We start from the raw sequence: 14,978 nt of genomic DNA, 5'->3' as shown, positions 1-14,978 counted from the left end.
AAGCAACACTTCTGTGCCGCCTGTGACTCGGCGTGGCATTCACGAACTCCTATTCATTCCGCATTAGAATGGCCGACAGCCCTACTTGCGACACCAGCGGCTACGAGACGACTATTGAGCACCTCCTTTGTGACTGTCCCCGTTACAAAGTGCCAAGGAGAGCGCTCGTGACACGCTCGAAAAACTGGACAATCGCCCCTTTACACAGAAAAAAGTTCTAGGACACTGGTCCAGACGGGCTACGGCACTCAAGGCCTTAAGGGCTTTGCTGAAGTTATAAGGACATGCGAATTGTGCTACGGCTTTTGAGTGTTGTAGCGCGTATTATCGCGTTAGTGTGTGAATTTTCCGGTTTCCTTTTTACCCTCTTCTTCTTCTTTGTCCGTTTATTCCCTTTACCCGTTTCCCCAGCACAGAGTAGCCAGCCGGTACTTAGACTAGCTAACCTCCCTGTCTTCCCTCCACTTTGTCTCCCCCCCCCCTCCTCTCATTGATAAAATAAAAGGAACACCAAGGCGGTTATTTTAATTCACATTGCGTAGATAATTATGCATGTATATGGTACAATACAATACAAAACAGATGCACTAATAGCGAACTTTTGAAAAGCAAAGAGGGTAAAGTGCTTTCCGGTCAACGCCCTTTGCCCACTATGATTCGTCGTACGTGCCACTCCTGGTTGGCCGCACGGTGTTAGTACTGATGCCCGAGTTTTCATCTGTAGCCTTGTACTCTTCCTCAGCTTCCAGGGCCTCCGCAACATTGGTGACATTTTTTCCGGCAGCAGGTGGCGACTGTAGCGCGCGAACGGTTACTGCAGCCAGTGCCGTTGTCGGTTCCACGCTGTCTGTGAACGTGTAGATGACCAGCGCTGTGACGAATAAACAGGCCAGGAATACGACGCCCAGAGCCAGCGCTGGGTGGGGGCCTCGCCGGAGCTGCGATAAAGGCGAAGCAGTTTGGTTTTGTGGACCAGGCGATGCGAATTATAGTTCCCGGCGTGTTCGGTTCTGCAGGATTTGTTAGCATGCTTGTGTAGCAATGGTACGGGGTACATGCATGGAACATTGGCGTTGTGCCACATATTTGAAGCGGCCCGAATAGATGTTTCCGTGAGAGAACGCGAGGGTAGCCACCTAGACACACGCACAGTACACCTTTTGTTTCTGTGACGAGTGTCCAAACCAAATAAAAACAAGAAGCTTAAAATACATTATTAATGCTAATTGGAAAATAACAATCGGTACAGTTAGGGATAAATGCCTATCTTAAATTGTTTAGCAGGCTGATTAACGAAGGCTCGCTGATTACCTTTTTAGTTATCAATATTACTCCGCCGCTGCTAAGACGTTTGTAGCTAACCATGAGCTCGTAAAAGTTGCTTTTTGAGACAGTCACAAGCTCGGCTGGATGCACGTTGGGTGTTAAGAATATCAGCTCATTTTCAGCGTGAAATAGAAGCGAAAAATACCAGGAGTGCGCGTAACCAAGTTTTAGAGTTTACGTAACGTATTCACGTGTGGGACATCTTACACGCGTTACGCTCCGGCCATAGTGCCAAGCTCGAGGCGATCTTGGCTGGCGACTGGCCAATATAAAAAAAAAACGAACACACTGTGCACGGTGGTAATCACCGGTCGCAAATTCGCATGGCTGTGCATCAATGGAATATTTCTTCCGCTTATTCGCCGCAATGCTTTTTGTCTTTCTGTTGCGGCGTGGCTACTGCAATTTCAGTTTCAATTTCAGTTTATCCAGGCAGGTTTATGGCGTACATTCGTAATGGAATATGCATGGGGAGGTCCCAAAGCACAAATCTGTATGAGAACCTCCTGTCCGTAAAAGAAAGGTGTACTGCATATAAAAGGCAGCAAAGAAATAAATGCAAACTTTGAGTAGATTCTAGCATTGGAAGTGTGTGTAGTTCTAGTAGAAACAGTAACATTTGTTGTCACAATTAGGACGTATTTAAGCGCGCTACTGGTGCACTAGGTTTAAATTTTGTGCTGTAAATTAATCGAACTCTTTGAACTAGCGGGCTATGAATAAAGTCTATTGATCCGTCGTAAAAAGCAATTGCTTATGAGCTCATGACTAGTTAAGAGAATATTGGTTATCTACAATGCTAAATGATTGGACAGGGGGCTTGCATTTCTATATTTATTGTACCCTCGAGATTAAACATTGCACAGGGAAGTGGAAAACAATAATGAAGCTAAAAATCCAGAAATTATACAACATGCACAATATATAAAAGCTCGAACTTAATACGGCCACACATTTTAGAGCAACGAGAAATCACAAAACATTCAAGCATCCACATTCAATGAACTCGAAAGGAATGGGTCCCCACGATGGAAGTGACTGACTGTGGGATGACATTTCATGCTAGGCAAGTTTTCGGGTAGAAATTGCGTGAGTATGTCACCGTATTCCAACAAGGGACGTCAAACATTTATTTGTGTTCGATCCTACTTCAGATAAATCGCGTTGCGGGAATGAAATGCTGATTAAAGTTGTTATTATTTTGGTAAATTCTGTAGCACTTGAAGAACGATGATAATTCGAAGAGATAAAACGAACGACAATGTTTTGCAGCGCTTCAATTTCATTTGTTTCTGTTGTTTCGCGAATATCTCACATTGTTGGTGCTCTTTCCAGCTGTATACCTGTCTAAATTATGTAAAGGAATCCGTTTGAAGAAATTCGAGCCATAAACAAATTCTTGCTCTGGTGACCCAAATTTTAATTAGCTCTGGCCATAATCGCTTTTACAAGTTGTTTCCAAGATTGGTTATTAGAAATGTGAACTTCGAGGTACTTGTACGACTAAGCAGATTCTAGTGAAGTGTCATTTAGGAGGTAGTCCGCAATAGTAAATCAATCATGTTGAACGCGATAGATTTACATTAATTTACCATATGCCAAGAATGCCACCTTACATCTGTGTGAGATGTAACCGTACATTATGTGTGAGAATCATACCTTATCCACAAGGTCAAGAAATTCTAACCAATAGCCATATATGTTTCAAAGGGAGCTTTAGAATCAATTCGCTATGCTAAATTTCAAGCTATAGGCCACAACACATAGTTTGATTATCTTGGCGTATCACCCTCTTTCTTCTGTTCTTTTCTTTTCCCCTTTCCGTTCCTCTTTTTGTTTCTCGGCGGGCGTGTCAGATGCCGTTGACACGCCGGCTAACACACATGGCTGATGGCAGACCGGGGGGGGGGGGAGGTGGTGGCCCTGGCCTTGGCCTTGCGCATTTCTCAATTCGACACGCTAACACACCTTCCCTGGTTGCCGCACCCTCCCGCCTTACACCCTCTCCCCTTTAGAAGAACCCCACCTATATATACTGTGGCGAGAAAGCATACGTCTCCTTGAAGAAGACAAGTCCACATGTCGAAACGTTGGCTCCTGCTTTCAACTTTTTCTCGTTTTGCTCATCGTCTTGAATTTCCGTTTCCCGCATTCACCGTGTTTACCAAGTAATAATGAAATTCAAGTAGCGCTAAAGAGAAGCAGCATCATCATCTTTATTTGTGTTCCGTTAGATCTTGCAGTCGGCAGCAAAAAAAATAGCAACTTATTTAGAATATATTTCTTGGTAACTCATTATTGAAGGCCATAAATAATAACAATCGCACTAAAAAGCACTGGCTAACTCTCGTCGAAACAAGTTCAATTGATGAGCCAATATCATTACCAGAAACGAAGTAAGCACGGTTGGCAAGAAACAATTTCATCCTGTGAAAAGCGTTAGGGTCCCGGCTAAGCTGTCTAAGTTGAAGTAGAGGTAAGATGTAACTAAGTTTATTGAACGCATTAGAAAAACCAAGAGAAATTCAGTCTGATGCAAAGTCTGATGCGTGATAAGTAGTATAGATAAGTGGCTGAGTTTCACAGGAAAATGTCTTGAGAAAATAGTTTTCTGTCAGTTTGAAAAACTGGTTATTTTCTAGAAAATTTGCTATGTGTGAAAATATAATATGCTCAGGAATTTTGGATGGGGCCCATGAAAGGCAAATAGGAGGGTTCAGTTACGAGGGTGAAACACTATTCCAGACATGTGCACAAGTATTATTTTAGAAGTTCGCCAATCGCTTGAAAGAGTTACGGATCCGAGTGTGATACAATGCAGCTTGTTAGGATAGAGGAATATTCAAATGCATTGTTTCGTGGTTTACCATTTATTCCTTCAGTAATACTAGACCATGATTTTTCACCCCCTAATAATAATGCCCTCCAACATAAAGAATATGTAGTCCATTCGCACAAATGAATGCGAGCAGAAGTGAGCCTTGATTTGCTTGACGGATCGTACATGCTTTGATACTTGTTTCATTTAATGTTGTAGCGCCCTACTTATGAGGCAGAAGATCTCTGTCAGATGTTTAAGCTGCTATTTCTTCATGTTTGTTTGTCTTCTCGTATTGTGTTTTAATACTGCTTTGGATTATTCTGGAGAATATACGGTCGTCTTTGGCCAAAAAAATGTGAACACAGGCAGCTTTCATTCGGCGTGATAAGTAGCACTGGTAGTATTATGCCTATTATATTATTTCACTTTCTTTCTTTTAGCTATTTTTTTCACCTTTCGTTGACTAAGTCGAAGCCTTGGTTTTTGCTTAATACTTACATATGCTGCTTTTCTGTTCATTTATGCCTTGTCTCTTAAAACCTTTGTTTGTAAATTTTTCATGTTGCCATTGTTGTATGTATTATTAATTCTAGTCATCATGCACAGGAGGTCCCATTTCAGTTTCTAACTACGGGACCTCCTTCTGTATATACATATGTTCTAATTATCCTCATTTTGTCATGAATAAAAACTGATTCATTCTGAACTGATTCTAACCAAAGTGCAGCATACCTGTATAAGCGCGCAGCAGGAACAAGCCTATTAAAACGGTTTTAAAGGTGACTTATATAACTTATATACTATGGCACATTTTTTTGTGGGAATGCATTCGAACGTTATTTGTAAGACCTTATTGAAGATTACCGAGTTCTCTTCGACAGTTTGTTTAGAATATTCGCGTAAAACGTAATCTAAAAAAAATCAGAGCCATTCCGCTATATGAAGAGCGAGGACTAGCGAAGCTGTATTGCGCTATAGCTATATTAGGTTCTATATGGTTCTTATGCTATATTCGTTGAATAAAAGCACGAACACATAATTTGGTTGTTTGTTCCGTCTTTTATGGCTCCTTTTTGTGTTTATTTGATATTCTTTATTCTTTACTTTCTCCTTCTTTCTTTTCTTTCTTACCTTTTTCAATTTTTTTACTTTATGCATCTACACTGACGTTTTGACATGCATAGACACCTTCGCAAACGCGGCTTCCCCATTACGACAACAGACAAGATGTGAAATTCTACGTTGGAATGATGAGCGAAAACGGAGCCAGCTTGGAAAACGACGATGCTCGAGCAGTTACTGATGATGATAGTTTTTTGTACAAATGAGTCATTAATAGAAGAAGACGTTGAAAGTGCCCCCAATTGAACTAGTGCGTTTGCGTGGTTGGCACCGAGAATTTTTACAGTCCGTTTTGAAAAACTTGTCGAACACTTTTTTCAAGAACATCTGTTCTATCCCTTGTGCCTGGAACCTCCTTGGGTCCCACGTGTGACAAAGGTAGTTCGAGGGCGCGTTACAGGTTCCCGAGCCAGCAGGGATATGCCTCATTGAGCTTGGACCCTTTCTGTACTATATTCAGTATCAGCGCTCATGATGGTTTGTTTCTGTGAACATCTCGGATGCTTTTTTCCTAGATCCTAGCAAAATAAAGCTTCTCTGTAACAATAACTGGTTAATGTTAATGCGATCGAAGTCGGCCTTGCTGTAAACTTGGATTGTTCTCAAGCATTTACGTAGCCTGTATATTGGCAGCGAGGGTACAGCAAGAACTACCGGTTGATTGCTAAAGCCTGAAATTGAAGTAATTGAAGAAATGATATCGGGGGACTTAGTTAAGCTAATGTAAAGAAGCGACGATGTGGCGGCCGTTATACACGTCGGAAAATTGAATCGTTGTCTCAGTCCAAAGACCTAACAAATGCGAATAAAACGTTCAAATTCAGCATAAAAGCGTTAGGATACGCAAATGAATTTCAGCACACTTTAACGTTAAAACCATCAAGTAGCAGAACAGGCACGCTACGGAAAATGACAACCATCTCGTTGAAGCAGTCATTAAGTTCGTCACGGAATCTATTACAGTTACATGGCGGCTGATAGCGCACTCCCAATCCTATTTTCTTGAAGTTCACAGTTATGCAGCACCACACAATTTATACCGCTATTTTAACTAAGACAGGAGAGCATCGAATTTGTTATGCAAAAAAGAAGTGAGGCGTGCAGACAGGACACAAGAGTAAAGAAGTGGACAATACGAACGCCGACAATCAACTGAAGGAACACCCGACTGACACGTGGTGTTACCACTCTTGAGCATGCGCAGATGAGTTTTGTGTCTTCTTTCTTTTTTCGCCTCAGTGCTCCCTTCAGTTGATAGTAGGCGTTCGTGTTGTCCACTTCTCTACTCTTGTGTCCTGTCTGCACGCTTCACAACTTTTTTGCATAATGAATCCTTACCAACTAGCTCAGCTTTATGTCGTTCTAAACAGCGAATTTGATCGTTGATTGCTATCAGAACACCACCGCAAATTTGGTGAGGTCTGTCATGACTGAATATCTTCGATTTCATTACACAAGATAAACGTTCATTGTTATCGAGAGTAACGCAAAACCACGCTTTGGTTACTACAATAACGTGCACACTTAAGTACCCTTTCGTTTTTTAAATCATACTGCGACTGTTTGTAAATATTATGACTAGGTTAGAGAGCACAGCCATCACTCCTCGCTCCTTCCCAGCGTCTTGCAGGACGAGAGCGAACGTGGCGTGGTAGCAGACTGTTTCCATTTGGCACAATCGCTGACGTGTTACTTGCGTTTGTGGGCGCTGCCGCTTGAATTTCGCACAGTGTCAGTAGTTCCACCGTAGCCGTAAGATCTTTTATTAGCAACCAGACTCTTGTAGTGCAGACTTACGGGCAAATTCAGGGCCTTGCGATACTCTGTTTTGCGCTGTCGTCATCGGCGCGTCCCTGCGGAGAAGTCTTCCCGTATTACCACCCGGCTACCTCTCAGAATTTTACTTTTGCATACCAGCATTTACTTTACGGCGCATAATGCAGTACATGACTTGTACCCGGTAACGCTATCTTCTACATGCAAAAGGATGGAAAGTTGGGCGAGTTGGTACGGTGACATGATCTTGGATTGTAGCGCGAAGTGAACACGGACTCGGAAAAAAGCAGACAGGAGGAGCACTAGCGCTCGTCCTGTCTGCTCCTTTCTGTGTCCGTGTTCACTTCGCGCTACAATCCAAGATCATCTTCTACATCTATGCACGAAAGTAACTGGAAGGCTCATGTATTTAGTCCCACACTTTGCGAAACAATATCTGGGAACGGGTGTCATCCTACATATCTATTTTAAATGAATACGTCTTGCAAGCTCATAGGTTACAATACTTAAATTGCAATATGTGACAAAAGTAGTTATTTGAAGTAAATGACTCCATCTTGGTAATTATTCGAATATGTGTTGCGATTACTCGCGCTAGCATGAGCGCCTTATGGGACAATTCAATTAAAGGAGAAGAATTGGGTGACTAGGTGCCACAGGTAATTTTTTTTTAAATTTTGGTAAAGATAAATTATATCTATCTATCTATCTATCTATATGTATGTAAATGTATATATATATATATATATATATATATATATATATATATATATATATATATATATATATATGTATGTATGTATGTATGTATGTATGTATGTATGTATGTATGTATGTATGTATGCATGTATGTATGTATGTATGTATGCATGTATGTATATACGTGCGAACGGTTCTACGTTTTCGCATTACGCATGCGATGCTCTAACAAATTGCGCTACCGCGTCGCCGTTATCCTATCCATTTTCTACGGTATACTTATGTCTTACTATACGAGTTACTCCTGGGAATATTAGCCAACTTCACCACTCACAGACCCAAGTGGTGGATGTGGGACACCCTCTCTGACGCAGGCTTCACAAGTCCGTTATCTGTTTGGGTGGTGGCAATTGGTCAATAAACCCACACATGCTGCATACTACCAGAGAAAGTGGATGGGGAAACGGCGCCACGGTAGCTCAATTGGTAAGAGCATTGCACGCGTAATGCGAAGGCATGTGGTCGTTCCGCACCTGCAGTCAGTTGGTTCTTATCCATTTTCTTTGCATTAATTTATTCTTTAACTAACTGAATTAGCAAGTACAAGTAATTTATTTATTTATTTGCCATCGGGGCCAAAGCATTACAGGGGGGAGTGGGTATACAATAAAGGATAGTGTAAAATAATATAACAAAGCACAGTAAGGCATGGTAACTGCTAGTTATGCGATGTTAGCTAAAGCAGCTTTAAATCTGGTGTTATCATTATGGAAACAATGTCGGAGGGAAGGTGATCAATCTTGTGAAGTTCGAGGTGAAGAAAAAGTAAAGAAAGGATTTAGTATGACATGACACGATACCAACTTTAAAGTGATGGGCAATACGGTGCGATATGCAATGGGGCTGAATAATGAAGGCGTCACGGAGAGCCGGGTGATTGTAAAGTCTATGAAAAAAAGTTCAAGCGCAAATTTTTCGGCGGGATGCTCATGACGGAAGAAATAACCGATTTCACGGAAGTTATACGGGCAGTGCGGTTACAACGGGCACAAGAAAGCGAGTGGAACGATTCTGTATCATTTATAGTGAAGTAACGAAATTGTCAGTTCTTGTGTCCCAGACTGGAGTGGCGCATTCTAATTTAGATCGAATGTGTGTTTTATATAACAAGAGCTATGTGATTTCCGCTATGTTGTACTTGGTGTCTTTCTTCTTGGCTTCTTGTAATATTAATAATAAAAATCGGGCTCCTCGGTTCCCTTTCTTCTGGTTCATATATATAATATGTGTTTGTGTGTGCGAACACCAACCACCAGGCTTGGGGAAGTGGGGAAGAAACCCATTTGAATGCAAAATGCAAAATGGAAATAAGTATTTCTGAAAATGAAGATGTCAGAAATACTTTAGCGCAGAAAATACGTCAATGCGTTCAGCAGAAGCGGCGTTATCGGCAAACACGGCCTCCGCTGTGCTCTCGTTCCATATTCAATGCCTTGCACTGCGAAGGCTACGACGCAGTGGGGCGTGGCTTAAGCGCTCAGCCTTCTAAATGTCGCTGTGGCGCGCAATTTAAATTTCATTTCGGATGTTCACGTAGGCGCCACGGCATCCGCCTTTAGTGCCTATGGCGCGATAAACGCCAAACGTGGTTGTCCTCAGCGAGCAGCAGTGCTCTAAACCAGTGGACTCGTGACGTATCTACGCCATGTAACCGACCGCAGCTTGATGTCAGCTATTAGCCCCGAGAACGACCTAGAGGGTGTCCGGGCACATTCTGCAGTGTTTCCGCTTGCTCGTTCTCGTTCCAAATGCTTGTGTACTTATGACTGGCCTCTCAAATATATATTATACGACGTCTTCGTTCGCGAAAATTTAATCAAGGAACTTATTTCCTATACGACAATATATTTCTCAAAGGCAACGCTATAGTGCCACCCGAGGGACCTCAGACCAGACCATTACGTGTTTTTCAGGCGCGGATGTACTCTATGCAGTTGTAGCTCACGTCAATAATAAAAGCATAGAAGCAAAAGCACATAAGAATCCAGTTACGATTTCATACCCACCATGGTGTAATATGCGTGTGACAATTAAGCGCTGGCTATATATGATTTCTACAACATCTATCGCGATTTTAACCCGCGAAAACATGTTTGCTCACGACGAATAGTTGACAGAAGGATATCGAATTTTGCTAATTCTTCACACAAACTCTCGGCTGTAACACGAGAACTTAACTACCACTGCAGCTTAGATTCGGCCAGCGTCACTTGCATTTCTAACTGGTTCTGAAAATTAGGCCGTTCTTCACCGGTTAAATTTAAGTTGCGGTAACTTGAAGTAAAGCTGATTGAAGCTTACAGCTGTTTGCAGCACACGGAAAGAAATATACCAATATCGCCTTTCCGTGCTACACGTTCAACTCACTTGAGCAATTTACTGGCCTGCTTCTTGCTTGAGAGACAGACATGATGAATCCGTTTGGAGAACTGTCACAGGCTGCTCCGGTCAAAATATTTGAGTGAAATATGCCTTTGGACCGTTTCGCCGCAGCCAGCAAGAAGCCGATGCCCCATTCATTAGTAGTGTGGCACATATTGAAAATGTCACTGTTCCCCAGTGGAGCACAAGCATTCATGTGAAGCTTGTGGCGTTTTCTTTATGAGGCGGGTATGGGAAGTTATCTTTCATGCACTGACGAAGCTGATAGTTTTCAGTTTGTATAATTAAACAACGCAGAATCGAGACATGGCCAGCCAGAATTTGTTTGCATTTTCATTTCAACGCCGCCTATAAGCTGCGCTGTAGTACCTCGAGTATGCTAAAGGCATCGTAATTGGAGCTGTAAAGAGCTAATTCATGTTTTCAATTTGAAGTTGTAGTGAACTCTTGGGTTTCGCGAACAATGCGCGCCTCGCCATAATGACAGTCGGCTGCTTCCGTTGCGGGAGGGGTGTGCCATATCGCAGATAAAAGATGCTGAGGGCCGCTGTGACACATTTCATTGCTTGGATTTGATTGGTTCTTGATCTTAACTGCGAAATTTTCTTTCATGTGACTGTTATATTATTCGTGAAGTATATATACATATATATACTATACACGATGCGCCATCGTGTTAACAGCCAATACGTTTCTGGTTGCCTCTTTCAGTGAACGGCGAAAGTAGCACCAATCATTTTCACACAAAATGCACGCCTATCTCTTCCTTTTAGGCCCTAATACAGTTGCCAGATTTGACTAAAACAACTCACGAGAGTAATAATCATGATGATAGCTTCGCTGGGCAGTGCCCTTCTAACACGGATTTACAGAGTTGACACCAAATATCAAGGTATCTTTTCCATGTAAAATGCTATGTCTCTACTACTTAAGTAATAAGGGAATGTTAAGTGTTTAGAGGAGCATCATAACTCCACGTGTTGAACATGCAGACATTCTTTTTAAGCAAAATTTATGAATAGACACGTCGCATATATGCATTGCAAGACCAGTAGACCCCTTCAGCGCTACATAGCTTGCGACATCCAAGTCGCAAATTTTCATGACTCACGCGGTTTCCTTGAAGAAACTGCGGTTCAGGCATTGCAGCAGAAATAATCCCAAATAACCTTCTTTAACCCTTTCGGCCCTGAAATTTTTTTATCACACTGATATTTTTTCTACCATGTTATTTCGGTTCTCTGCCGCATAAGAAAACGAAATTTATGAAAAAAATATTTGTGTTTAGTATCATGTAATGTCTGGGATCATGTCCTCAAATGAGGACATGAGGGCCCAGTGGGTGTAGAAGAGACAAAAGTGGATCTTTTGTAACAGTTTATTTTCCATGTTACAAACATACATCGATGCAGTAAAAGTTGCTAATCTTGAGGCTGCAGTGTCGCCTGCATATTCTGGGATGTTTTAGAAGCAGAAGAAGCCGACCCGTCAATGAAGACAAAGAGCTACTGAGTTCACACGATGTGTGCACGTGGAGCCAGATGCGCTGCTGGCACTTCCTTGCTGACGTCAATTTTCCGTTGTTTCGTTTGGTATCTCTATTTTCCAATACTTGAGCTACTGGCAATATGCCATTTTCAGCGATGGCTTCCAGCATAAGTGCAGATGGGGGTATTTACCGACTCCCATTAGCAAATGTAGAGAAATTAGTTTCCTTATTTCTTCTTCATTCGTTTGGACCAGTTTTCCTTCTTTGAACACAAAATACAAGTTTGTTTTGTTAGCCAGCTCAACAAACACGTTGTTTGGCACGTAGCGCGAAAAAAATTCGTACCGAAGTGGCAGCTCGTCAAGACAATGCTCATTTTCGTCAAAAACTCCACTAAAATCAGCAGATGGTTTGTCAAAGGCTCTTCTGGACTATGACATTTCATTACACGGTTGCTCTTCATCTGATTATCCAGAAGTTTCCGACGATTCGAGGACGCAGTCATCGTTTCCTGTTTCTTCAGGAATGAAGTCGTCATCTTCGTCATATTCTTCATTCTCCCCAACGTCTGATAAATTTCCATTATCAAGTTGGGCGAACTTGATTAGAAGTAGAACTGAGTAGAAGTAGTAAGGTTTCATTTTGGGCGCCTGAAAAATAAACAGAAGTCGCTTTACTTCAAGGCGCCACCCTAGCCCAACATGCGATACGCGGCACTCACTCAGCCCTCGTGTACTCAAATGAGTACACACATTATTATGCATGTGGTGACTCAACTACGCATACGTGCGGGATGTTTTAAATAATTATATATTCTATAGGCAGTTAGAAACATTCTCCCAAATTCTCAATCCGCCAGTAACAAAACCTCACAAGTAAAAAAAAAAGAAAATGCACTTACTTGGTTCAGCTTCGACGTTGTCGTCTTTCATCTTTGTTGTTTCTTGCCGGTGCTCTGGCAAACGCGAGCGCACGAGAACTGAAGTCCATGGAGATGGAGATGCCTGCTGAGTTATTTGGGTTTCTGTTTTTGTTTCGTTTTGCTGTTTATCGCGCAACCCACGGCTTTAATGTCTTGTCCTCATTTGAGGACACCAGGGCCGAAAGGGTTAAGTACGGCTCGAGCCGCCAATACCCCAAGCACGCGCGAAGGGAACGAGCGCGAACGGCAGCCTAGCGATCCAGAGCGAGGGGCGTCCTGGGCGTGACGTCACTCGCAAGAGGGCGCCACTCCAAATTCTCGCCGCTAGTAAGCCAATAGCAGCCGCCTAAGGCAATGACGTAGTAAAGCGTCCGATGACGAAATAGATGGCCCAAAAGATAGTGAGGACAGTGCCTTCTGTGGAATAGAGAGCGTTTGAGGGAAAGGTGACTTCGCGATCTGCTTCCGACCTCCACGCACCACGTACGATAGGAATACGTGGCTGAGATGTTCGCAGTAGCGTATGCTACTCGCGCACTACAATATTTCACCAAGCCCCAGGGGTGCTTCCGGAGCTCTCCAAACAGACAAGCGCAGATTATAGAATAGGATGGCACTGTTAGACTACGGATGAAAGCTCCCGGGAAGTCCGCTCAGCCACACGGGCTCTTCCGATGTAGGCCCGCCACACAAAGATAGGCGCGGCACCATGTCAGTCTGGTAGCAAACAGCTCCGAAGATGAACTACCGGACTGCGGCACCCGCGTACGTCGGATGCTGAAGGAGGCAGATGCCGAACACCGGACGAGAGGCGCCTGCCTGTCGGGCACACGGCGTAACGTCAGCCGCGCGCGCCTGCAGCAGGCGCATCGTCGCACCTGCGCGAAGGGCCGCGGGGAATGCGCGCAGTAAAGTGGAAAGGTCAGCGACTTCGACTTCATCCATCGTACGCTATCCAAATTAGGCCTGCAATGGCGTGCCCCCTGCAATCGCGCGGGTGTATGGGCCCAGTGAACGGGAGACGGGGGTCCAAGGTGTCCTCGCATAGCTGATAGTGTTCTGCGCGTGACCGAGTGCCAGTTGCAGGTAGCGTTCTCACGGCAGCAGAAATAAGTGCGTGAGCGTTCCACTTTTTTGTGTAGCAACGGCGGAAAAACTGACGAACAGGTTTTTTATGATATAGCACACAGAGATATTAGTTTCAAACTGTTGCAGATAGCTGTGAAACGAAAGTGCAGTTGAATTTGCTGCATGCCTTGGTGAGTAGCGCAAACTTCTCGGTACGTTTGTCGACTTTTCATCCCTTAGCGAGACGAGAATGAGAATAGGCTGCGAAGTATGTAGAGTTCAGGTATTCTTGGGCCAAAAATAATTGGAATGCGAACGGCTTTTTTTTTTCTAAATATACATGAAATGTCTTAAGAGAGCAGCTCCCCTCATAATCTGTTGACATAACGCCTAGTTTTCTTGTCTTTTTTTTGTCAGAAACACGTGAGTTATAGGACTGAAAGTTGAGCAAGTTGCTCATGCTTCATCATTGAACTCAAACGCACACCAAACACGATGAACAGAGGTCGTCAACGAAGGAGCCCTGACTCGCAACTTAGTTTTGTGTTTTGTGGGTGCTGCAGTTGAGCACATGCAGTATATGTAGCACATCGTTTGTTCTTAACGATAGTGCGAAATACGACATGGCGATTGCAGCAGAGCGAGAACAGATGTTTCCGTGTGCCAGAACATGTCACTGTAGCAAGCTTTGCGATACTGATAACGAATCGCAGCAGATCTACACAAAAATCTTTTTTATCGCTTCGAATTGAATCGCTTTCAGGTATTTCCTGCTTCGGAACGTAGCTGCTAACGTCCACCGTCGTCTAACCGACACACACGCCGTACCTGCAGTGGAGCCTCCGAGCGAAACAGCTCCTCGAGCTCTTCCTCATCCTCTACTAAGACCTTGGGTGCAGGTGGGGATGCCTTGGCCTCTGGCGAGATTGTCGGCTTTGCCGCCTCGCGCTTGGCGTCGACGGGCACGTCGGAGGCAGCGAAGACTGGTGCCTTGAAGCGCCTACCCATCTCCTCTTCTTCTTCTTCTTCTTCTTCTTCTTCCTTTATTTATTTCTTGATGTGCAGCACGTTCACTGCTTGTGGCATGGTAAACTACAGATCCGCAGAAAGCTGTGGAAAGTAACATGTCATGAGATTAGCCATCAATATGTAAATAGTATGTTCAAATTAAAAAAAAAGCTTCCACAACATGCTAGGAACACGGAGCAGGTAGGGAGACGAGCAAATGTAGAACGGCAGAAAGTTACAACCGAGGTAGTTCTGGTTGGCTACCGTGCTTGGAGAAGGAGGTGCATAGATAGAAAGGGAAAGGC

At 43.4% G+C, this 14,978-nt stretch overlaps 1 protein-coding gene across 1 annotated transcript; it reads right to left on the bottom strand.

Moving 5' to 3' along the window:
• Positions 1-583: 583 nt before the first annotated feature.
• Positions 584-14,676, bottom strand: LOC135915141 (uncharacterized). Its single transcript, XM_065448144.2, has 2 exons — positions 14,494-14,676; positions 584-938 (listed from the first exon to the last, which is right to left on the bottom strand). Exons 1-2 carry the CDS (start codon positions 14,671-14,673, stop codon positions 651-653), a joined length of 468 nt encoding a protein of 155 aa, XP_065304216.1. The 5' UTR covers positions 14,674-14,676; the 3' UTR covers positions 584-650.
• Between the last annotated feature and the right edge of the window lie 302 nt (positions 14,677-14,978).

Source organism: Dermacentor albipictus, chromosome 4, assembly GCF_038994185.2.
Source record: "Dermacentor albipictus isolate Rhodes 1998 colony chromosome 4, USDA_Dalb.pri_finalv2, whole genome shotgun sequence".
Classification (NCBI taxonomy): Eukaryota; Metazoa; Arthropoda; class Arachnida; order Ixodida; family Ixodidae; genus Dermacentor; species Dermacentor albipictus.
Note: the sequence above shows the minus strand (reverse complement) of the source record. Positions and strands in the feature narration are given on the sequence as shown.